Source organism: Acinonyx jubatus, chromosome B3, assembly GCF_027475565.1.
Source record: "Acinonyx jubatus isolate Ajub_Pintada_27869175 chromosome B3, VMU_Ajub_asm_v1.0, whole genome shotgun sequence".
In the NCBI taxonomy this organism is placed as follows: Eukaryota; Metazoa; Chordata; class Mammalia; order Carnivora; family Felidae; genus Acinonyx; species Acinonyx jubatus.
In genome coordinates, this window is record NC_069386.1 from 107509581 (window position 1) to 107533306 (window position 23726).

General features: G+C 44.5%; 1 protein-coding gene across 1 annotated transcript in view; it reads left to right on the top strand.

Moving 5' to 3' along the window:
• Positions 1-23726, top strand: part of RHOJ (ras homolog family member J) — an 87764-nt gene that overhangs the window by 50320 nt on the left and 13718 nt on the right. The window contains exons 2-4 of the mRNA XM_027065871.2: positions 9616-9674; positions 19783-19947; positions 22294-22389. Coding sequence (XP_026921672.1) covers positions 9616-9674; positions 19783-19947; positions 22294-22389 — 320 coding nt within the window. The remainder of the gene's footprint in view (positions 1-9615; positions 9675-19782; positions 19948-22293; positions 22390-23726) is intronic.

The window sequence follows — 23726 nt, forward strand, 5'->3', positions numbered from 1 at the left end:
ATTGCTCCAAAAAGAAACTTTTTAAAAAAATATTTTTAAACCCAGTATTGTTGTTGAGAAAGGAACACGCAGGTTTCAAGTCAAGACAGCATGCTGAAATAAAATTAAATATGTCAATCATTTTCTTCATAGTGTTCTTCACGTGCTGTTTTATTTCCAAATAGTAACCAACTGTCTAAACACAATATATTGAATGCTTCATCTTTTTCCATTGCCACTTAGATCCTAACTCCTTGCACATGTAGCAACAGCTCTGTGGCTGAGATTCCTGTTCTGTTTCATTCATTCTTATGCTGGCGTCATGCTTCTCTCATAACTTTAAAATACATGTTAACATATATTAATATGGCTATCCTGTCATTTTTTTAATTAGTTGCTATTCTCACTAGTTTAATTTTTTATATGACTACTGTAATCACTCTGTTGTGTTCCCAATTCAAAAATCCCATTGGAATCGCTTTACACTTATTAAATAGAGGATGCCTACATGTTATCTTTATAATACAGAGCTTCCCACCCAAATCCATGAGTGTTTCTCCATTTCCATCTTTTAGGTAGCTCAACAGAGTGCTTTGTTCCAGAAAGGTCTTGCACATTACTAGGCAGTTTATAGTTTTTGCTGTTATTGTGGAAAGGATGTTTTCCATCATATTTTCTAACTAGTTATGGCTGGCACCTGATAGAATTTTTATGAGCCTAATAACTCTTTGAAAATTCTTGACAGGAACACACTATTCCACTTTTATCGTCACCAGGTGTTTGCATTTCCAAAGTGACTACTTCTAGACAAGGAGGGGAGCGTGCTGTTGCTCCTTTCAAACTCCCTCCTTCCTGGATTGTGGGTCAGGTATGGCCAAAAAGATAATATCTGACCAGCATTCTGTAAGTTTTACGTTTTTCCCACATATTACCTCACCTAATTTCACAACGCCCGTCTAAAGCGGATGGGATTCTCTACAGTAATCCAGTTATTAGTCTCATCTTAAAGATGAGGAAACAGAGGCTCAGATCTGAATCACTCTCCTGGAGAGCTGGTTTAAAATGCAGATATCTGGGTCCCACCCGGGACCTATTCCTCAAAATCTGAGGGGTGAGTGTGAAACCAGGGAATGTTGTTTTTTTTTTCACTAGCTCCCCCTGGTGGCCTACTATGAGACATTTAGATCACGCAGTCAAAAGGCTAAAATTGAAAAGTTTCCTCCTCCATCTTAGGCATTTATTCTACCATACCTCAGTGGAAACTTAATAATTGTGAGGGGGTTTTAGCAATTTATGAAGAATCTGGCATTTTTTAAAGTATCTCTTTATATAGGATATTCTGCAAAAGGCATGCTCTGGTTTGCCACCACAAGCCTGTGTGCAGGCTTCACTTATAATTCAGTCACTTCCTCTCAAAGTCTTAATTAAAAGACGGCTCCCCTGTACTCTGTGGCTAATGCCAAGCTGCCTGGCTACAATGGCTTCCACAGCCTTAGTGAACCTCAGGACGCCTTGGCAGTCGTCCTGCCCCAGTGGCCTAGAATCTGGCAATTCTGTAGCTAATGATGGTTGCCTGGAAAAGTGGCAGAGTGACCCAAGCACAGATCCCACCCAGGGGACCCCCATTGCCGAGGCATCCTCTTACAACAGGTAGGCCAGCTCTCATGCAGGACAACACTGCTGGTGACCCCATCTTGCTAGTGTATTGAAAAACTCATGGTGACTCTTTGGGAAATGCCAAAGATTCATCTGCAGAAAATAGGTGTCTCAGAGAAAACCTTCATTTTGGGATGAGTTTAATACGCTTTTCGGGGGCGCCTGGGTGGCTGAGTTGGTTAAGTGTCCAATTTCGGCTCAGGTCATGATCTTATGGTTCATGGGTTTGAGTCCCACGTCAGGCTCTGTGCTGACAGCTCGGAGCCTGGAGCCTGCTTCGGATTTTGTGTCTGCCTCTCTCTATGCCTCTCCCCCACTCACATTTTCTCTCTCTCTCTCTCTCAAAAATAAATAAACATTTCAATTTTTTTTAAATGGTAATAATACACTTTTCAGTTACCCAACCAATATTTATGGAGTTACATGGAAGGTCCATGCTAGACTCCGAGATGTGAGAATAAAGAATACACAACGCTTTATGACCCACTGAGCAAAAGAGCATGGAAAGAAGCTTAATGTTATTTGGGGGAATCAAGAAAAAATTATGGAAGTGTGTTTATGACTGTGGGAGTTTCCCAGACTGACAAGTGTGGGGAAAGCATTCCAGAATTTCTTTTCCCAGAATTCCAGGGGGAAGAGCCTAAGCAAAGGCATCATGAGTATTGGATCATTGGCGGGTAAGAAATAAAAGAGAGCTGGAATGGTAAGCCAGGGCCAGACTACAAGGACTTTGTACACTCTTGGAAGGTGTTTGAAGTTTATCTTGGAGCTGTTCAGGAGCCATAGCTGCATGAACTCTGATGGCAGGAAGGAAAACCAGCAGATGAGCCTGGGAGAACCGGATGTGGATCAGGAGGCCACTGACAAGGCTGGGAGTGAGGGACTGCACGGGAACAGCTACAAAAAGGCTAAAGAAGAGTCCCATTCCTGAGGTACCTAGCAGGTGGAATTGGCAGGATGTGGCGACCAAATGAATGCTGTGGAAAGAAAAGCGCGGCCAAGCAGGACTCTGAAATTCCAGGATGTGGACGTCATGGAATCACAGCTCTTTGAAATTCCTTGGAAACCCTTGATGGGAACACACTATTAATGTGAGCCTCCCCAGTCGGTTCCAAAAGCCCTGGAACTAAACAAGCTCTTCCCCCTCCTCCTCCTCCTTCTCTTCCGTCGTCAAACAAGTACTGGCGGGGGCAGACCTTTCCGGAACACACACCCCAACCCAGAACCGAGGCAGCTTCATTCCCACAAGCTCTGTTCTCAAAAGTACTGTTATTTCAGAAGCCATTTGTTCAGTGATGCCACCTGACACCTGCATAAGTCTTGCTCTACAAAATCATCCTGCTCACGCTCCCTTTTGCTCCTCAAACTTCCAAGAAGAAAATCGAGACTTCGGGAAGCTGCGGCTTGCTCAAGCTCCCCCAGAGTTCCTTCAGAGTGAGTTCACAGTTCCAACCAGTTCTTCTGCCTTCAAATCCAGGGCAGGTACAACCCGAAACAACTACAAACCAAATCCCCTTCATAATACCTAAATACCTAAAGGAGAAAGGAATAGGACCGGAGATGGGAGACGTATAGCGGATATGTGTTACCCTGTTCCAATGGAACTCTCATTATTGTAGGACATACCTGCAGACCTAACCCCCAAAAGAGCCCTCAGTTCAGAGTCCTAACAGATTCTCGGGAAGGCTGTTTGGTTTTCTGCACAGTCTATATTCTGCAGGAACAACAACCTCAGGCTTACGCATCAAGTAAGAGACTTCCCCAGGCAACTTTTATTTCAGGGGGGATGGGAGGGAATGAGGGTGGGGAGAGTCTGCAACTCAGCAAACAAGAAGCATTCCTTGCAAAGAAGAGGGTAGAGCTGGCTGGGATAGGCCAGCGTAGATGGGTGAGAAAGGTTTCAAGCCACATGAAGAGAAATATATACAATGGAAGTTTGCAACCCACCAGGAAGGAATTCACAACCAACTCATATTTAGGAAAATGTATTGTTTATTTCTAGTTTCATACAGTTTTCTAACTTATTTTAACTTGAAGGAAATCTCAGATGCTTCTGAGTTGGTCCCTTAAAAAATGAACATGCACACTTTGAGGCTTCAACCAGGTCACAAATGCACGTAAGCAGCGCCTGAGAGCAGCCAGTGGAGCTGGGTAAATCACTGTCCCAGACACATTCTTCCAGAAAAGAAGAAGAGCAGGGGATGAGGGTCAGAAAAGTTCAGAGTGGGAAAAGGTCAGTGGCTGATGCTGAAGGTGTCCAGTCAGCAAGCATGATAAGAGTCAGAATCGAGAGTTTTCATTTAAATCTCCGTTTCTTGCAGCCCCCTGGACACCAGACCAGCCATTGTAATGACTACCCCTAGCTATGAACAGCTTAGAAAGAGTTTTGTTTTGTTTTTTACATCCTAATTAGTTAGCATCTAGTGCAACAATGATTTCAGGAGTAGATTCCTTAGTGCCCCTTACCCATTTAGCCTGTCCCCCCTCCCACAACCCCTCCCATAACCCTCAGTTTGTTCTCCACATTTATGAGTCTCTTCTGTTTTGTCCCCCTCCCTGTTTTTAGATTATTTTTGTTTCCCTTCCCTTATGTTCATCTGTTTTGTCTCTTAAAGTCCTCATACGAGTGAAGTCACATGATTTTTGTCTTTCTCTAACTGACTAATTTCACTTAGCATAATACCCTCCAGTTCCATCCACGTAGTTGCAAATGGCAAGATTTCATTCTTTTTGATTGCCGAGTAATACTCCATTGTAGGTATGTATGTATGTGTATATATATGTGTGGATGCACACATATATATACACATACACCCCATCTTCTTTACCCATTCATCCATTGATGGACATTTGGGCTCTTGCCATGCTTTGGCTATTGATGATAGTGCTGCTATCAACATGGGGGTGCATGTGTCCCTTCGAAACAGCACACTTGTATCCCGTGGATAAATGCCTAGTAGTGCAATTGCTGGGTTGTAGGGTAGATCTATTTTTAGTTTTTTGAAGAACCTCCATACTGTTTTCCAGAGTGGCTGCACCAGCATGCATTCCCAAGAAAGAGTTTTTATACCCCTTTAGGGTAAACGCAATTTGTTCATTTCCAGGTGATAGAGACCTACCGTCTTGCCCCATATCTCACCAAATGAGTCACAAAGTATGAACTTGAACTCAGACATGAGCAGAACTCCTCTGAAGCTTGGATATAAGGCCAAGAGCATGAAACTGTCCTTCTGCTGTCATGCCAGGACAGTGGTTAGCACCCTCCCCCCAGGCATTAATAATCCAGGGGAATGTACCTTTGTTTGATTCTGCTATTAACTAAAAGTTGAGATGGTCTGAAGGTGCATGTTAACTTGTAAATCTTGTCAGGTAGACATGCAAATAATTCCTGTTCAGTAGAAAAGAGAACACCCCAGGTTATCTTTTCCATAGGACAACATTCAGTCTCCTAGTGAAGCTAGTCACCTCATGTCAACATTTTGCTTTTTAAGTACCTATAAATAAATGTCAGCTCTTCAAAACGCTCCTTGTACAAGATTTATCATCTTACTAGTTCTCTCATCAATGAGTTAATAAAACTTAGACATATCTTCATCCTATATTTAGCTGAGAGCCATGTTTTTAACTTGCCTAAAATTCTGTTTCCTGCCATGTATATCCTCTAGTGTTTCTTCCTCTGAAACAGCACCTTTAAGGTATCACATCCACACACCTCTTCAGATCTGCCTCATCCTACCTCCTCCAAGAGAGCACGCTCAACATGAGCGATGCAGAGAGCAGGGCATGTGCTGGGAAAGGAACGGAAGCTCCCTCCTGACCTGGAATTTTCACCATTCCAGTCCTTTGGATTCATCGTATATTCATCACATTGACTTCAAAAGACTGCTCTTGGCAGATGAGACCTTCCAGTCCACCACATAGCAGGGGGAGGGACGTTGGATCAGATTCCTAGTGCTGGGCTGGGCTGGCGGTTTGAGCTGGTTTACAGGGAATGGCCAACACTTCCTCATCCACTCGGTGCCAGGAGGTGACTAAATGTCAAGAGGAGAAGGCTCAGAGCCTGCCTGGGTGAAGCTAGCCGACCCTCCAGAGAGCAAACCCCTGACTTAGACTTTATTAGCACCTCTTCCAGCTCACAAAATTAACCACTCCAATCTGCACAGAGGAACACAAGGAAGCAAAGAGTTTAATGGATTTGGAGAAGACAGCCTTCATTTTACATACTTAACAGGTCACTGACAACTTTTCACACTCTACTGAGAGAACCATCTGAGCCCTTAGCAGGTCCTTTGACCCATTCTCTTAAAAGCCTCTCTAAGCTCAGTAAACAACTCTGATAGCTCCAAGAATAGAAGGTGGTCTGGGATTTTAGCCTGACGTTGTCTACCAGGCAGATTTGCTGGCTGCAGGTGCTTCCCAGCATTAGTGTCTTGCCAGAGAGCTTCTAGCCGCGCGCGCGGCTCTGCACATTTGGAAGGACTTTCTTTTGCCTGAGTCACCTCTGGTGCTCCATTCCTATACTATGTGTTAAGCATCTGTTGCATATACCAGCAACTGTGCTGTGTGTTCTGCAGGATGTGAAGCATGGAGAGTCTGTCCTCAAGGGTCTTCCGATCCAGTAGGAGATACAAGACACAGATCTAAACAGCTATCATCTGGGATAGAAAGTGACCAGTAATTCACAAATATCATGAAATTTTGTGCCAGTTAATATGCACTGCGTATACAGTGGAGCAGCGCAGACTGGCTCTTGTCGTTACTAAAGGTTCAGGAAAGATCTGTCGAGGAGGGAAGGTAACAATTGTGGAGCACTCACTATGGGCCAGCCTGTGTACCAGGCATTTTCTCATTTAATTTGCTCTCTTTGGGAAGTGATGTTATTCCCATTTTTAACAAATGAGAAAGGAGAGGCTCAGAGATGTTAGGTGGCTTTCCGAAGGTCACTCAGATAGTGAATGGCAGAGACAGGTGTCGAACACAGAACCATCTGACTTAAAAGATCCTGCTCTTTCAACCTCACTACATTTACTATTAGCATTTTGGGGCATGTCTTCCTTCTGTGCTGTTGTGACTGATTTGCTTCCAAATCAAGGAACTTTGTAGGATACAGGATAGCAAGCAATAAGGCATCCACTACTACGTTGAGATACGGACTCACAAAGCCATTTGCAATCTCCACAAGGTGTGATTAATGCTCGGATCTGTCCCTCGGTCTTCCCTAGAATCATCTGTGTGATCCACTCATCTTCCTTCCAATAGAATAGGAGAATAGGAGGGCAGAAAAGAGAGAATAACAGCGCCTTCCAGGGGCTCTGCCCCTTTCTTTAGGATTCTTTCTACCAGGGCTGACCAAACACACAGACTAGACAGTCCCTACACAGCAAAGCTGAAAGCCAACACGGCTTCCGCCCAAAAAATGCCACCCTCTCTCCTCCCACCACTTTGCCTTAACACAAGGAAATTATTTCAGTTCCTTCTCTTTCATTTTCTCTGGAGAAAAGAACTCTGGATTTCATGGCTTAACAAAGCCTTCAGCAAAAATGTCTAAATTAGTGAGTCAGGACAGCCCTCCATGCTCACCCATGGGGCCCCATCTCCCCCAGTGCACCCTGGGTAGCAGGTGAACCACCCCTTGCCCCTCCCCAGTGCACCCTGGGCAACTCTTGGCCATTCGTGGGACTCAGCTTAGACATGTCCTCCAGAAAGCCTTCTCTGATGAAGCTCCAGCAGAGAAGGTGCGTGGGGGTGTGTGCACGCACGCATCACACACACATGCACACACATGCAGTAGGGCCCCCTGCATGTTCCCACACGCCACCAGCACCCACACACATGCACACATGCATAGTGATACAGTAATACCCCCGCTGTGTGCTCCCACACCCTTCCATGCTACGACATAGCATTTACTACATTGCGCGGTGCCCAGGCTTTGCCACTAAACCCCTCCTCCCCAGGCCCCATGACAGGAGGAACTGTATCTGGTCTTTCCACACCAAACACTGAGCATGGTCTAGGAACCCGATCAACCCTTGAGTGAGAGAAGGACAGACAGAAGGGAAAACTACGCCCAGACTCTCATTCCACAGTCCAAACTCACTGGGCTGGCACTCACACAGGCCTGGTACAAGTCCCTGCAGTCAAAGGTACCCAGAGAGAGAAGGGTGGGGCCTGAGGGAAAGCAGCCTGGAGGGAAACCCCAACAGCGCCCCCATGACAAAGGTCAGTGCCATTTCTTGGGAATATATCCAGGGCCCAAAGGAGCCATGAGGATAACTAGGCATCTGGGCCTCACTCCACAGATGGCTCTGGGCTTGGAGGTCGTGGGAGGCTCCGAGAGGGTCTCCAGAACAGCTGGCCCTGACCTGCATGTAGTGGGCTCACCAGAGGCAGGAAATTCCATGTTGTAATGGCTGGATTTGTTCCATTCATTCCTGATCCATGACTAGGTAGTGACTTGGTCATTAAAGAAACCATGTAGGCAGATTTCAGGAACATCTGACTGGGCTCCACACATGCAGGAAGAGGAAAATATAACAGAACAAAGCTCTGGAAATATGAAAGGAAATAAAAATGTTTGAATGCCCCCTCTTCTGTCAGCATCGGCACCAGGGATGCATGGAACAGGGTTCACTGCTTAAAAACACAATTTGAAAGCTCGTCGCAGTGGCTACAGCCATGTTATCAAGCTGAACCCATGTTGATCTGGGTAGATTAGAAAAATCGTTCCTGGGGTCTAGGGAGGCAGTGCTTTTAAACAAGTGCTTTTCAAAGAATGAGCCATTGAGAAGTACTTAGCATACATGTAGTCCGGGAACCTGAAAACAAATAAAAGTAACAGCATAACAGAATCAGCAACTCTGAGCAGACTGGAGAATCTGGCCAGCCTCTATAGGAGATACAGTGATAAAGGTTGCTATGCCGTCTGTCTGTCTTTCCTATACAGCTAAGGGTAGAAGGAGCCAAAAATCATCTTTCCCTGCATTTGCACATTTTTTGATCAAGTAGGGGGAAAAAATCACATTCTCCCACATACTTTACTTTCTTTTTCTAAAAAGAGATTAAACGGAGAGGGGGGTGTTGGGGGGAGGGGCTGGAATTTAAATTGGCTCTTTTCATTCATCATGAGAATTGTATTGCTTTTGCATTGCATGTGTTCAATCTGAGTTGAGTTTCAAGATGAGACTTTATTTCATTTCCAGACATGTGCAGAGTAGTGGGTGTCCCTATATCACTTCTCACTTTTGGCAAGGCAGTGAACCTGCTGGGTAAATCAAACTGCCCACTTTTCCCTCTATATGCACCCTTTAGGTATGTGAAAGCGAACCCGTGCAACATCTCCTCTGGCAACTGAGGTTCAAAATCGTAATAAATCAGTTGGGCTAACGCACTGGACTATTCAATTTAAAAACAAAACAAACCAAAAAAAACCTTTTTAAAATGAAGGTGAAGCTCTTCTTGTTTCATTATTAGCTTTGCCTTATAGACTCTAAACTATGTCAGTGGGCTTCTATTCTGTGCTTTCGTGGCTTAATCAATATTTCAGGGACAGACAGAAGCAGAGAGAGTTCAAACGGAGAAGTTGCTTACACGATTCTGTATCCTGAAAAGTGGCTCCAACAAAAAAAAAAAAAAAAAAGGAAAAAATACCCTAACCAAGAAAGGGTCCAGCATGCTTTTGCTTCAGGATCTTGATATTCCAGGGCCTAATGGGGATCAATGAGTAGCCTACAGAGTGTCCTAGTGGCACAAGTGATATTCATTTCAGTTGAGAAATTTGGACTTGGCTGAGCTCATCTGCTCTCACTGCAGGCCAAGGTTGCCTTTCACTTGCAAATCATGCTGTCGGCTTGGTTTAGAATATACATGGGTGAGGCATATGCTTATCCTTGCCTCCCAGGAAGATGTTGGCATGGAGACATGTGAAGCCTCCTGATGGAAGCTTGCATTTATGGACTCTCCTCTTCTCTTCTCCCCTAGTGACTGTGACAGTGGGAGGCAAGCAACATTTGCTCGGACTGTATGACACGGCAGGACAGGTACGTTTTTGCTGTTTTGATTCATCAAGGGTTTGGGAGTGGGAAGAATGATCCATTTGGCTAGGCACAGGGGGACTAGCAGTACAGATATTACATTTTCTGATCATTTGGGGCAAATTTATGGTCTGTCTAAGTGAAACTAAAGGCACATTCTTCATATCATAAAAACATTTATAATCACAAAAAAACTAACTCAAAGAAACGTTACTCGAGGTGTTGATAGGCAAGTAACAGTTCATTGATGGACGGTTATCAGTAACCAAAATAACACATTTGCCAAGAGTCTCAATTTCTTCCTGCCCATACCGATGCCAGATTCAGGATTAATGAGTCAATTTTATACATATTAGTTTCACTCATTATTTTTTTTTCATGCTATACTCTTTGCCCAGCCATTATTTGAATTGCCTAACAAGCTGTGGAAAGGTCCAAAAAGAGATGGGGGGTGGGCGGGTTGTGGGGGGCGGGGGAGCACGGGAGAGGGATTAAGTGCTGGAAAGAAGAAAAACCAGAATCCTGAATGGTTTCCAGAAGTGAGGGTCAACCCCTGCCCAACTGGAGGTTGACTCTAAATTCTCTGAGATTCTTGAAATATTCTCACTCTGTCAAAGATGCCTTCAGGTTGGAGAATGTAACCAACCAATTACGTAAGGCCATAGACTAGAAAGAACCCTCAACACTGATTCAGTCAGCACATGCCCTACTTAGATGAAAATGCCACCTTACCTTTCTTTCCTCACACCCCACACTCCACTCTGAAAGGCTTCTAATGTTATAAATTCATGGGTTGGAGGCAAAATGGTTAAGCAATTGATGGCCGTGGCCCAATTTCTTTCATAGAGCTCTTGTTACCATTGGGTCATTTATTTAGGTCAAAATCAGCGGGTTGTTCAGTCTGTCCAAATTCATACATCTTAAGTCCTTTGGAGTGAACGTTGACCAGGCTCTTTCCCACTATGAGTTTCCTGCTAATTGTTCTTTGTAGTTATGCATTTGTCTGGGCCTTTTTCCCACAATTATCTGGAGATATGTCTTTTTGCTCAACTTGAAAACTCTCCACTAGGAAAACTAAGAATAAATGGAATTCTCTTTGGGATTTCTGTGTGCATTTGCAAGGACCACGTATAAATGTCTGTGGGACACCAGAGGCTGATGCCGGGCAGGCCCGGGCAGTGGGGAACTGGAAAATCTTGCACCAGACTCAAGACTCATAAGAGTGTCCAGTTTCCCTTTGTTTGCAGATGGCTGTTGTAGCCAGCTACTCTCAGGAACTGGGTGGGGAAAGAGACTTCTCACCTCAATATCAAGACACTCAACTAAGAAAGGATGCTCCAAATGCCCAAATGGGAAAATTGGTTTGGCTCCTCTAGTCAAAGTACAAGGGTCTCCGGGCACCTCCTGCTTAACTGTGCCTCCACCAGAAAGCCTCCTGGCAATAGAGGTACACTGCTGTTTGGACTGGATTTGCCTACTTTCATTCAGTCGTAGAGTCATTAGGCTGTCCCCATTCATCAGAAACTCACAGCCTGAAAGAGAGAGGAGTTTACACCCTTCACTCCCGTAGTCAGAGTTTATGAATGTAATCTAGTTTGAAAAGTTCCGTGAGGCAAGGATTATTGCCTGACTCTGAAGCCTCTTGCCTTCTGAAAAGCTCCCTGTGCCCCCACGCTCCCCTCTTCTATAGCAACCCCTGACAGTTGTTAGCTTCTGGGCATTCACTGTCCCCGGAGCAACCTCCTCAGGCCTCTGTTTAATTTCAAATCCAATAAAACTGTTTAAAAGCGCCTATAGAGTTTAATTATTCTTTCCCACTGCTGTCCTTTTTAGAAAAAAATTTTAAATAACACAAGCATAGGAGTTGAAGCTCTAAGGCAGTATAGAAATATCTTTAAACTCCAAATTGAAGGAAGTAGAATGATCCAAACCTCCAACAGAGGTGAAGTGATGGGCACTGATAAAATATCACAACAAGTGGGTTGTAGATACTTCTTCAACTTAACTTTGACTCTAATGCTTTCCATCAGTTCCTTTGAAAGCTCAAAGGTGGACAAGGTTCACAGAGGAGCGTGCAGCATAGGGAAAAGGAGTCAGGACACATCTTAAAGTTCCTTCTAGGCCTAAAATTCTATGATTAGGACTTTTAATAGACGACTTCAAGAAGGCCTACAAGATCTGGAGTAATTAAGCTAAATGATGGGAGGCTAGACTCAAGGGAGACCTCCCAGCAGTAAAGCAGTGTTAAATATTGGAGTGCGTTACACTAAAGGGTGATGTGCAATTCATTTTGCAGGATAATGGTGGTTTTCAAACTTGAACAGACGTCAGAATCACCTGTGAACCCTGTTAAAACCCAGCCCCTGAGCCCCACTTTCAGAATTTCTGATTCTACGGGTCTGGAATGGGGCCCAAGAATTTGCACGTCTAACAGATTTCCTGGTGCTGCTGCTGCTGGTCGGAACACCGTATTGTCAGAATCACTGTTCTGGAACCTTGCCACTCAAAGTGCGGCCCACCCACCGGCAGCATCGGCATCACCAGGCAGCTTGTTAGAAATGCAGATTCTCAGGCCCCACCCCCCAGCCTACTGAATCTGAAAATTCATCTTAAGAAGATCCCCACATGATCCGTATGCAATAAAAATTTGAGAAACACGACTCTGGAAGTCTTTGGTGGTCGAAGCATGGCTCCTCGCCCTTCAGAGGCTGCAGCAGAAAACAACCCTAACCTGAGTGGATTCCCATGGTCCTACAACTCTGCCAATAAGGCTTTGTAACAGCTTTAACTTACAAGCGTGATCCCCAAATTTCCACTCCCAGCCTCAGGCAGGATAATCCATCATCCTGAGTTATATTCTAGCAAATGTCGCTGAGGTCACATGCTCAAGGAACATTTAACTAATTCAAACATACTCATATGGCCAGAGTTACTAAGAAGAAAGAGAGGTGATCTCACAACCAACTGATTCATTCCCGAACCGCACAAAAGGAAATAAATCTCTGAAACCAACTATAGAGTTCTGTCTTGCTGTGAATCATTCGATTTTCCTACATGAGTAAACCAAGGAGTAGTGTCCCTCCTCTGTGCCTGGAGCTCACTGTGGGTCAGCGTTGATGAAAACAACCTCAAGAGACACAGGTTCTGAACGGAAAAGTGATAGGAACTCAGTACTTCTGCCTTCAGAGTCAGCCCAAGGCAAAAACGGTCGCACGCGGCTCCGTCCACATTGCTATGTCCAGTCTGCCCCGGACACCACTGCAGCCCCACCAGGCCCTCCTCGGATGTGCTCTTGGCCCTTCACGAGCCTGCCAAGCATTCGCCACAGACGGTCTATAACGAAGCCACGTGCATACACGGCCAGCACATGGCGGCTGCTATTAAATTAGCTCCTGCCCCGAATCCCTGAAGCAAACAAATATTGGGACTTCAAGTGGAATCCTTTGAAAACAAAGAGTTCCTCTATTAGGTGGAATCCCAAACACGAAGTGAGGCAACGTGAGGGATTGTTCGCAGGCTGACTCTGCAGGTTACCCCCTAGCTGACGCTGGAGAGGCAAGAAGGCCAGGCCCATAAAGCCAAACCTATCTAGGTCTTGCCAGGTCGTGCTGCACGGCCCATCTTTGGCTCAGATCTTTGGCTCAGCTACAAAGAATCCCAGAGCCAACTTTTCCATGACGTACTTGCAGGCCAGTCCATTTCGAGTGCGTCATTAGAGACTAGGGGACGACAGGGTGCCGGGGTGGGGACGCTGCGGCAAAGCCTGGGCATTTGCCAGCTGAGGAACGCCGAACCGGTGTGTCCCGGGTCATGGCTCAGAGCCAGGCGTCTTCCCACCCTGCTGCCGGCCACATAGAGTGGAACCAGCCACCGCAGTGAGGCATCTTGCCTCCCGCTCTGGGTGGGCACACGAGCCATGTGGGTGAAGGTCTGCTCAGATTGTGGCCTCTCAGACCCAACTCCAGGATAGACATATCTCAAAGGCAGCACTTCCAGGGAGGAATGAGGATCTCCTGGTGTCGGGAGCCCCGTTTCTCAGCAGGGTGAACCCCCAGATTCTCTGCACACAGGCCCCCCACGATGCAGTGCTATTTGTCAGCAAACACAGGATGACGCGGAGAAACCACAGCCCCCAGCAGCTCAGCTGTCACCCATGACCGTGGAAGTGTGGGAGCAGAAAGGCCGTCAGCCACACCCCTCCCTCAGCTGAGACTACACACTGCTTGTCTTCACCTGCCCAGATTTCTGAAGCCCCTCGGCCCCCAAGGGCTTAAAGAGGCAAGTGGCCAGGCAGGGAGGCAAGTACAGGTGGGGTCCATTAATGGCAACCCAGGGTCCACTTGGAAGGACACAAGCCTTCCCTTTTGCTATCGGCTGACCCAGTGGGGCCATCAAGAGCACAGAACCTGGCATCCTCCATGGAAAGTTTGCCTAAAACAAACTCTAGGCTTTGCCTAAAGCCTCAACACAAATGTTTTTCCTCAATAAGCAACCCAACCTTCTTGCTCACATGCATCTTAACGTGGTTTTAGAAGTGTGCAATTTGGAGGATGTGAAAGAAGTTTGCTCACGTGACAAGTTATTGGTAAAAGTAACCTTAGGACACAAACTTATTTCTTCTCAAATTATAAAAAAAAAAAATAGAGCCGTAGAGACATCGATTCAGAGGTGCAATTGGAGTATGCAAGCACTTGGGTCTCTTTACTACTCAGTTTAGAAAAAGTTAATTTTGGGTTCAGCCCCAGGAGCCAATGAGGGTAGGGACACTACAGCCGTTGTTGACAAGACGGACTCTTGACCACCAAAGAACTTAATACATCCAGGACACTGCTGTAAGCAGTCTACACATACTAACACGTTTTATTCTCAAACAACCCTATGGGGCAAGCACCTCATTTTACAGGTGACCTCATTTTACAGGTGAAGAAACTGAGGCAGAACTTACCCAGCGTCACAGAGTAGTCACAGGAAGTACTGGGATTGGAACCCAAAGAATGTGTCCCCCTAGCCCATGCTCCTAAGTACTATGCTACACTCCCACCCTCTGGATGTTACCCACATTTCCCAAACCAAGCCTGACAGATAGGAGTGTACTTGATGGGAGAATCCAAAAATGAGACATGTGCTAAAATCTGGGATAAATGTCACTAAGCCCAGGAGGACTTTGAAGCCGAATTCTACATCCAATTTAATGTGGGTGTGGGCTGCGGTGGGGTTAGGGGAGACTCAGTGCAACTCTCCTGTCCCTCAACATGTGGTCCCTGGACCAGCGACATCGGCGTCACCTGGAAGCTTGTCAGAAATAAATCGGTGGCCTTCGCCCCAGACCTGCTGCTGCATGAGAAGCTGCACATTAACATGACTCGAGTGTGCCTAAGGTCTGAGGAGGACTGGTCAAATAATTTCACTTTGCTCCCCACCCGGGCCATCATGCCGTGGCTCTTCCAGACACATGTGGAGGGTGTTTGGCCATCTGATGAGGCTGTCCCTGAGCTGTAGTTTCTTAATAGTTGCCCAATCCAAGAGCACCAGATCTGCCTTCAAACCAGTCTCCTGCCTTTGGGGTAAAGTTGGTGGAAAGTACTCAAGAGCCCACCTTGCCCCAAATCCTTCCCTATCCCCTGAGACCCCCAGCCAGCCAGCCTCCTTGCCCATTTTAGCCCTCCAGAGCCCCACGCACGTCGCAAGTTTAGAGTAACACCTTGTCTCCTCAAGAAGCCTTCAAGACTGGTCTTCCATTCTCAGCTTTGACATGAGAATGGGGGGCGTGAAATACCAGCTAGACCATTGATCCATTTCCCAGAGCCCCTTCCCATCATCCCAACATGTGGTCATCCAACCCAGGCTCGGAATGTGCCCTATTGAGAAAAACTCATCAGCTGATACAAATTCAAATCCCCCAGCCTCCCAGCACCCAGCCCTCCATCTCACCAGGACACTTGCCTTTATTAATGCTGAACGCTCAGCCACATTTCATCGCCACAGCCTGTGGCAAATGGGGGCCGACGGGAGTCCTGCCGGTCCAGGTGTGAACCTCCTTCAAAGGGGCTCCAACTCATGACCGGTGAGATCATGACCTGAGCCAAAGTCGATGCTCAACCAACTAAGCCACCCTGGCACCCCAGAGTTACACAGCTGGACTAAGCTTTCCACAGGAGAGATATCCAGAACACAGAGCAAGATAAAGCCCACTAAAGGCGAAGGTCAGAAGTCACTCAGCTGAGAGCCTTGGCTACCCTGCCAGGAGGGTAAATGATCAAAAACACCCAAACTCTTCTCCCATGCCCACCCACAGTCCCACAGGCAAACCCTGGTCTTCCTAACTTTTCCAGAATGTAAGCAGAATTTCTTTGATGGCTTCTGGGTAAAAAATCAGATAAACATGATCCTTTCAGACCACCAGTTATTTGTTCCTACCTGATCCAGTAGTGACCCTTCTGAACACGCAATTTTGTTGGTTGGCGTTGAGGGTTTAAATATACAGTGTCTGCTGCCATCTGCTGGTAATTTCTAGAAAGTGCAGGCCATGAAATAGATCCTGTATCTGAAGGTCCAACATTTCTTAGATTCCTAGGTCAAGATATATATCCGTATTAAGGTATCCAGATAACTGAATTTTCCAAAAAAATGCTTAATCTGCTGCTTAAAATTCTGAGCTGAAACAAATAATGGGGTCACAATGAAGAGCTGGAGCTGGATTCGGGCTAAAGAGCCCATCCCAGTATTTAATAGCTCTGAGACATTCGTTCACTACTGAACTTCTCTGAACTTACGTTCCTCTTCTCTGAAATATGAATGTTGATGCTGCCATGTCTCCGGTGCTAGTAAGGATTCAAGACACGTAAATGCCTGAAACAATGCCTGGCCCTTCGTAATAAGCCCTTGATCCATCCTCAGTGACGAAGATAAAGATAATGCAAATCATTTGTTCTCAACTCCATGCCAGTTCCAACCAATTATATCAGAATGCCCAGCTACCCAGGCCCACTCTCCACAAATCGTGATTTAATTGGTCCCGGAGTGTGGGGAGAGAGGCAGCAGTGGGTCAGGATGGTCTTAAAGCTCCCCAGGTGATTCTAAAGAAAACCCTGCAATAAATGCCCCACAGAAAAGTCACGTGTTCGTTGGCAATTCACTGCGGAGAACTTGGTGTCATCCAATCAGTCAACGGCATTTATGGAATGTTCGCTGTGGACAGAGTAGAAGCAGGGCATGAGGAAAAAAAAAAAAAAAAGCCAGGATGGTCCCTGCTCCATTTATCACAATCCAGATGGGAAGATGAAGTGGCAAAGGGCAGGTGGGGTATCATGAGCAGCTGTAGATTGTGGCCTGGGAAGGAGAGTTCTTAGCTTGTCAGCCTCACAGCTCCCCTCTAACAGAAAGCCCCAGAGAGTAAGGAAAGCAGTGCAGAGACCAGGGGCAAGAAGTTTTGGTTACAGGGCTCGTTGGGTAAAGAGAAGGGGAGAGTGACAAGAAATGAGCTGTCCACTTTCCCACTGCCCTGTCACGCCCCCCCCCCCCCATCACCACCACCACATACACGCACACACACGCACGGGCACAATTCAGCTGCTATGCAGCCAGTAGGCTGGGCCCAGCTGTCCACTGTGACCAGTGTTTATTCAGCAATGCACCCACCTCCTACTTATTTGCTTTAATAGAAAAGTGATAAATGAGCCACGATCCGTGATTTTTTTATATTCTTTTAGTTTATTTTCTAGGACTTGGATTTTTCGGCATCCTTGCCATCTTATGCTGCATTTTGTTTGGGTAACTAAAAATCTTTGCTTAGGAGCGGCGGGGTGGCTCAATCGGTTAAGCGTCCGACTTCGGTTCACATTAGGATCTCGCGGTTCATGAGTTCGAGCCCCACATCAGGCTCTGTGCTGACAGCTCAGAGCCGGGAGCCTGCTTCAGATTCTGGGTCTCCCTCTCTGCCTCTCCCCCATTTGCACTCTGTCTCTCTCTCAAAAATAAATAAACATTAAAAATAAATAAGTAAATAAACACCTCTGCTTAGGTTTTAGTAGTGTTAGCAAGAGTGATGGCTGCGGCCATGCGTACTGATTCCCTGTGGGCTGGGTACTTGGAGTATCTAAACAGAATCAGAGATCAGCACATGCTCATTGACCAGAGATGCCACATAACCCACTAAAGGACTTCCTTCTAGTCACACGTGTACATATATATGTGTACTCCCTTTTTATAAAGACATCATGAGACTCAGTAGAAAGATAGCAAGGTTGATATTTTTAAATATCCATGACCTATTAAGGTTAAAAAAAATCAAGGGACACAAGGGGCACCCAGGTGGCTCAGAACCATGATCAAGTCATGATCTCATGGTTTGTGGGTTCGAGTCCTGTGTCGGGCTCTGCTGACAGCTCAGAGCCTGGAGCCTGCTTCAGATTCTGTGTCTCCCTCTCTCTCTCTGACCCTCCCCTGCTCACACTCTCTTTCTCACTCTCCCTCAAAAAGAAATAAACATTATATATATATATATATATATATACACACACACATAATCAAAGGATACAACAATATGAACTATGTAATCAATTTATCTTTTTTAAAATGAACACATGTCTGTTACATATGTAAATAAATATAAAATATTCAAAAGGATACGGTTAAACCATGGCTTCCTCTAGGAAGAGAGGAAAAACTATTAGAGATTACATATTTGAATTGCAACGAGCATATATGAGTCTAATAATGTTTTTTCATGTTAAGAAGAGGAGTCAGGACCCTAGTAAATGAATAGCTATGTTGCACATGCCTATGTGTATGTGGTAAGTGTGAACATACAGATTTGGTTGCCCTAATGTATGTACGCAGTGTGCATATATATATGAACGATCCATGGTGTGTATGACAAGTATGTCATATTGTGGTGTGTGCAGATATGTATGTATACATAGTGTATACTTATGTAATATCAAGTATACACACACATAAAATTACTTTTGGCTTATGTGTTACTAAATTCTACGAAAATATAAACGTTATATTGAAATAGCGGATTTACCTCGGAACCTCCTAGAACATTTCACATACGGTGAAAGTTACTTGCTGACACTTTCCCAAAGGTGAGATGTTCCAATGTTTTACTTTGTCTTTATCTTCTTCTGCTCTGACAGCATATACATAAACAACCTACGAAAGCCAGAACTCTCCAACCAGAACGTATTCTGGTTTGAAACCTGGGGAAAGAAGAATCAATCTGGTATTTTATTATTTAGGCCACACTGTGGCCTCTAGGTAGACTTCACAGGAAACCCCGAATTCTGAACTCTCAACCCTCACCCAATATATTTCTACAAAATTGTGCCGTCTGATTTGGCAGCAACTCTTTGCTTTACATTTACAGCTAGCGTATTCTAAATTAAATTTGCATGGAATTTTTAAAAATTGTGTAAGAAGAGAACTACTGTGCCTTAGCCGATTGCACACTAATTTAAGTCCACATTCAATACAACACAACTCCATTCAATACAGCACAATGCAACGGGGAACTGTAATAATCCTTATTGAATTATACACATTAAATGGGTGAACTTTATAGTATGTAAATTATCTCACTAAAGCTCCTTAAAAAATTGCTTCCTAAGTTTTTCCTAAATGGAAGATATTTACGGGACACCTGAGTGGCTCAGTCAGTTAAGCATCTAACTCTTGATTTGGCTCAGGTCATGATCTCACAGTTTGTGAGTTTGAGCCCGTGTCAGGCTCTGTCCTGACAGCATGGCGCCTGCTTGGGATTCTCTCTCTCCTTCTCGCTCTTCTCTCCTTCTCTCTCTCTATCCTTCTCTCATCCCCCGCTGGTGCACACGCACATGAGCGTGTGCATTCTCTCTCTCACAAAATAAATAAATAAATTTTAATTTTGAAACTGTGGGGGGGGGGGTGCTATTTACAACCTCTATACACAGCAAAAAGGTGTTTTTCTGACTGATGGCTCCTTTATTTCTAGCAATGCCTATAGGGAACCACCAGATCCCAGGGCGGGAGCAGGAGCAGGTCACGGGGAGCTGTGGTGGAATCTTGCCCTGAACACTCAAGCACGTAGGGCCCGCCTTCCCGAGTCTGTACAAACTCTTTGCTCTACCTGCAGGAGGACTACAACCAGCTGAGGCCGCTCTCCTACCCCAACACAGATGTGTTTTTGATCTGCTTCTCTGTCGTAAATCCTGCCTCTTACCACAACGTCCAGGAGGAATGGGTCCCGGAGCTGAAGGACTGCATGCCTCACGTGCCTTACGTCCTCATAGGGACCCAGGTTAGAGGCGGGTGATGGCAAGGTGTGGTGGGCAGGGCAGGCGGGCAGCAAAAAAGGAAAGACCAGGCTTCTCTTGAACAGCCTATTTCACCAACACTAGGGAAGAGTGTGTCTGATGTATCAACCCCAGAAGTAGCCGTGCCTAAGATCTGCATGATTATTTAGCTCGTGGTTGAAAGAACAACAGAGCTATTTACACGAAGAGGAGGTTTTGATGTGATCTTTAAAAATTAATCCCTCTGCTCTTTATTTTTAAGTAACAAAGTACTTTTTGAAGTAGACGCCCTTCTCCAGTCCTGAGCCAGAGGAACGAGGTGCGGACGTCGATCGCGCTAATTACCTAATCTTTTTTTTTTTTATATCTGAAATCTACAATTGTTTGAAAGTCACAGAATAGGTATGGATGTCAAAGTGACCCCAAAAGTCCAAATGGGCACATTACTCCAGGAGCTCCATAACGCCACTGGAGAAAGACAGAAATTCACTCTTCTCTGTTCCCTTTAAACCTCTTGGTCTTTTGGATCTTAGGAAAGAAGTTAAAAACAGATGTACTAGATAAACAAACCTGTGGCTGTAAAGGGCCTTAAAATGTTTTGAAAGCTAATAAAGTTCTATAATTTGAATTACCAACAGGAAGCCAATTGCACAAATGTGTTCAAGATTGTTCCTCCTTCTTATAATTTTGAAAGGATTTTGTTCTTTGCTAAATTACTATCCAAAGCCACAGAAATGTAATAATATGGAAGGGTTTTATTATTATCTGTTTCATAGGTTCCTGTTTTCTATTTCTCCTTTTATATTCTGACTGAAAAGAGAAATTTTTAAAAATAGTAAAAGCATTTCCTAGAGAAGATATGGACAGAAGATGAACACATCCAAAAATCAGAGTATAGTTAATGCTTCTACTCTGAAAGAGAATTGTTTAAAAGCAGGCTTTTACCCTAATTCCAGATGATGATGTTTGACCACACTGACAGAGCCCAGATCCCTGCTGCCAAAATATGTGACAGGACATAAACCTCTCTGTGCAATTTGCGCCTCTTTTATAGCTGGTGGCACTACATTGGACAATCAAGACCAAAAAAGAGGGGCACGAGGGTGGCTCAATAGGTTTAGCATCCAGCTCTTGGTTTTGGCTCAGGTCGTGGTCAGATCGAGCCCCACACTGGGCTCTGTGCTGACAGCACGGAGCCTGATGGGGATTCCCTCTCTCACTGCCCCTCTCTACCCCTTCCCCATGAGCATGTACTCTCTCTCAAAATAAATTTTAAAAAAATTTTTTAAATAAATAAATAGACCAAAAAGAAAAAACCCACAGATCGCTAAAGCAGAGCAATGTGCTTATAAATGGTACTCTAATGTATATATATTTCGGTTTTTCTTTAAAAGTCACATTTACACCCATTCATGTGTGCATAGGTTCACATACACATTGAGATCTTTTTAAGTTTATTTATTTATTTATTTTGAGAGAGAGAGAGAGACAGAGAGGGAGTGGGGGAGGAGCAGAGAGAGAATCCCAAGCAGGTTCCACACTGTCAGTGCAGAGCCCGAGGTGGGGCTCGAACTCAGAAACCGTGAGATCACAACCTGAGCCAAAGTCACATGCTTAGCCAACCAAGCCACCCGACACCCCAACACAGTGAGATTGTAAAGCAACTAAAATATTTATTTAAATTATGAAAACTAATCCCAACATACAGGCTATTTTCAAAGTAGTTCTACCTTTGAAAAGATTAATGCTCATTCCTTAGGTAGACCTTTGGAAATTCCTCTTTAGGATATGCCTTCCAAGTCTGCATCAACATTCCTTAAAATATCCTCATAGGAGACAAATCTTTATCCCCATGAGGGTGAAGACAAAGATGTATTCACAGCCAGGAAATAGACTATTAAGAAATGAGTAATATAATTTGGGATCAAATGAGGCATCACTGCAAGGTAATAAGACTGATCAATCATTGTAATATCCTGTAAGTGGGATCTAAAAATAAGTAGGAAATTTCAAAAACGCCTGAAACAACCACAGAATTATTAGAGTGAGTCTAGCCCCCGGGGGAATTGCTTTTGGAGAAGAAAGCACATGGAAAACCTGATGTTGACATTTACAAAGAAATCCCTTTATTTTTTCGATGTAATATGGGCATGTGTATGTATGCACCTCCTTAAAGAAAAGTCAGTCGGCAACTTCATAGATGTAAAGTGGTGGTGGGGAGAATCTCTACCATATCACGGTTTAAAATATCTACTTAGCCTAAAAAAATAAGTAAGCTTATCACGCGTGGGGTTTTTTTTGTTTTGTTTTGTTTTTTGTTTGTTTGTTTGTTTGTTTGTTTGTTTTGCCAGATTGATCTCCGCGATGACCCCAAAACCTTGGCCCGTTTGCTGTATATGAAAGAGAAACCTCTCACTTACGAGCACGGTGTGAAGCTTGCGAAAGCGGTACAGTCAGATTTGGATTTAATTTGAAATATATGCTGACGGAAGAATTTGGTGCATGGTTTGGAATGAGTGAGCTACGTGGACTTTTGCTTTAAAGTGCAGTGTGTTCAAGGATCCTCTGTCTGCTTCATACTGTCCCCTCTGTTCTAGTGACACTGGAAGGGACCGTTTGGTTGGCGTCTTCCCAGCCACCATTGTCTGTTCTTCTTTTAGAAAAAAACTTGGTGAATTTCAACTCCTGAAGCACTTGTCATTTGATTTAGCAACATTTAGAATATCCAGTTCTGTATTTAGTGTGAATAAAGGGACTCATCTCACTACTTACTATCAATGTAATTTATTTAAATGACCCCATAAAAGGTATTTAGTGATTTTCTTGGGGAAAACTTAGATTAGCATCTGGCAGGGTTATATTTGTTCAATATTTCTCACCATATAATGAATAGCCACTTAGAGCGGCCAGATTATCTCACAAACAGCATCTAGAGCACTCATGTGGACCAGAAAGAAGATAACTAGTTGGAGAATCCAAGTGGCTAAGGACAGATAATAGCAACTAACTCACAGCTGAAACTGTCATCACAGACCTTTCTGCATTCTTGAGAGCTTAACACGAATGGTGATTTTGATGGGGAATTTTTTTAGACCAAATCTTTGTCTCCCAATGACCACCAAGATGTGTGCAAAAACAGACACTAAAATGGACACTAGAGGAGGTGTTTTATGCAAGAGGAGGCTTTTAAATCATATTTCCATAACCTGAGTCACTTCCTCATTGATAGAGTCGCAAACCCATAGACCCAGACTAGAAGTTTCAGAAATTGCTTCTACTTTCTTTTTTTTTTTAAACCAGTATTATTTTTTGTTTGTTTCTTTCATTTGTTTCTGAGAGAGAGCAAAAGCGCAAGCAGGGGAGGGATAGAGAGAGAGGAGACGGCAAGAATCCAAAGCAGGCTCCACACTGTGAGCCCAGAGCCCAGCATCAGGCTCGATTCACAAACTGCGAGATCATGACCTGAGCCGAAGTCAGACTCTTACCCGACTGAGCCACCCAGGCGCCCCTCTTTTACTTCCTAAAGTAACTAACCCTGCAAAACTGCGTGCCCTGGGCAGAATAGGAGTCACCCTTTTAAACTGGCCAAGAAAAATATTATGTACAAATTCTTCATAAATAAAAATGTGTGTGTTTCTCTTCTGGAAATTTTCTTATAGGCACCAAAACTAAGGGATACACTCGAATAGAAATGAACTAAGTAGAATTATGTTTATATGGACACAATACATGAGGATATTTCACAAGTACTTGAGACAACACTTCCTACTTCTGTGAATGTCAT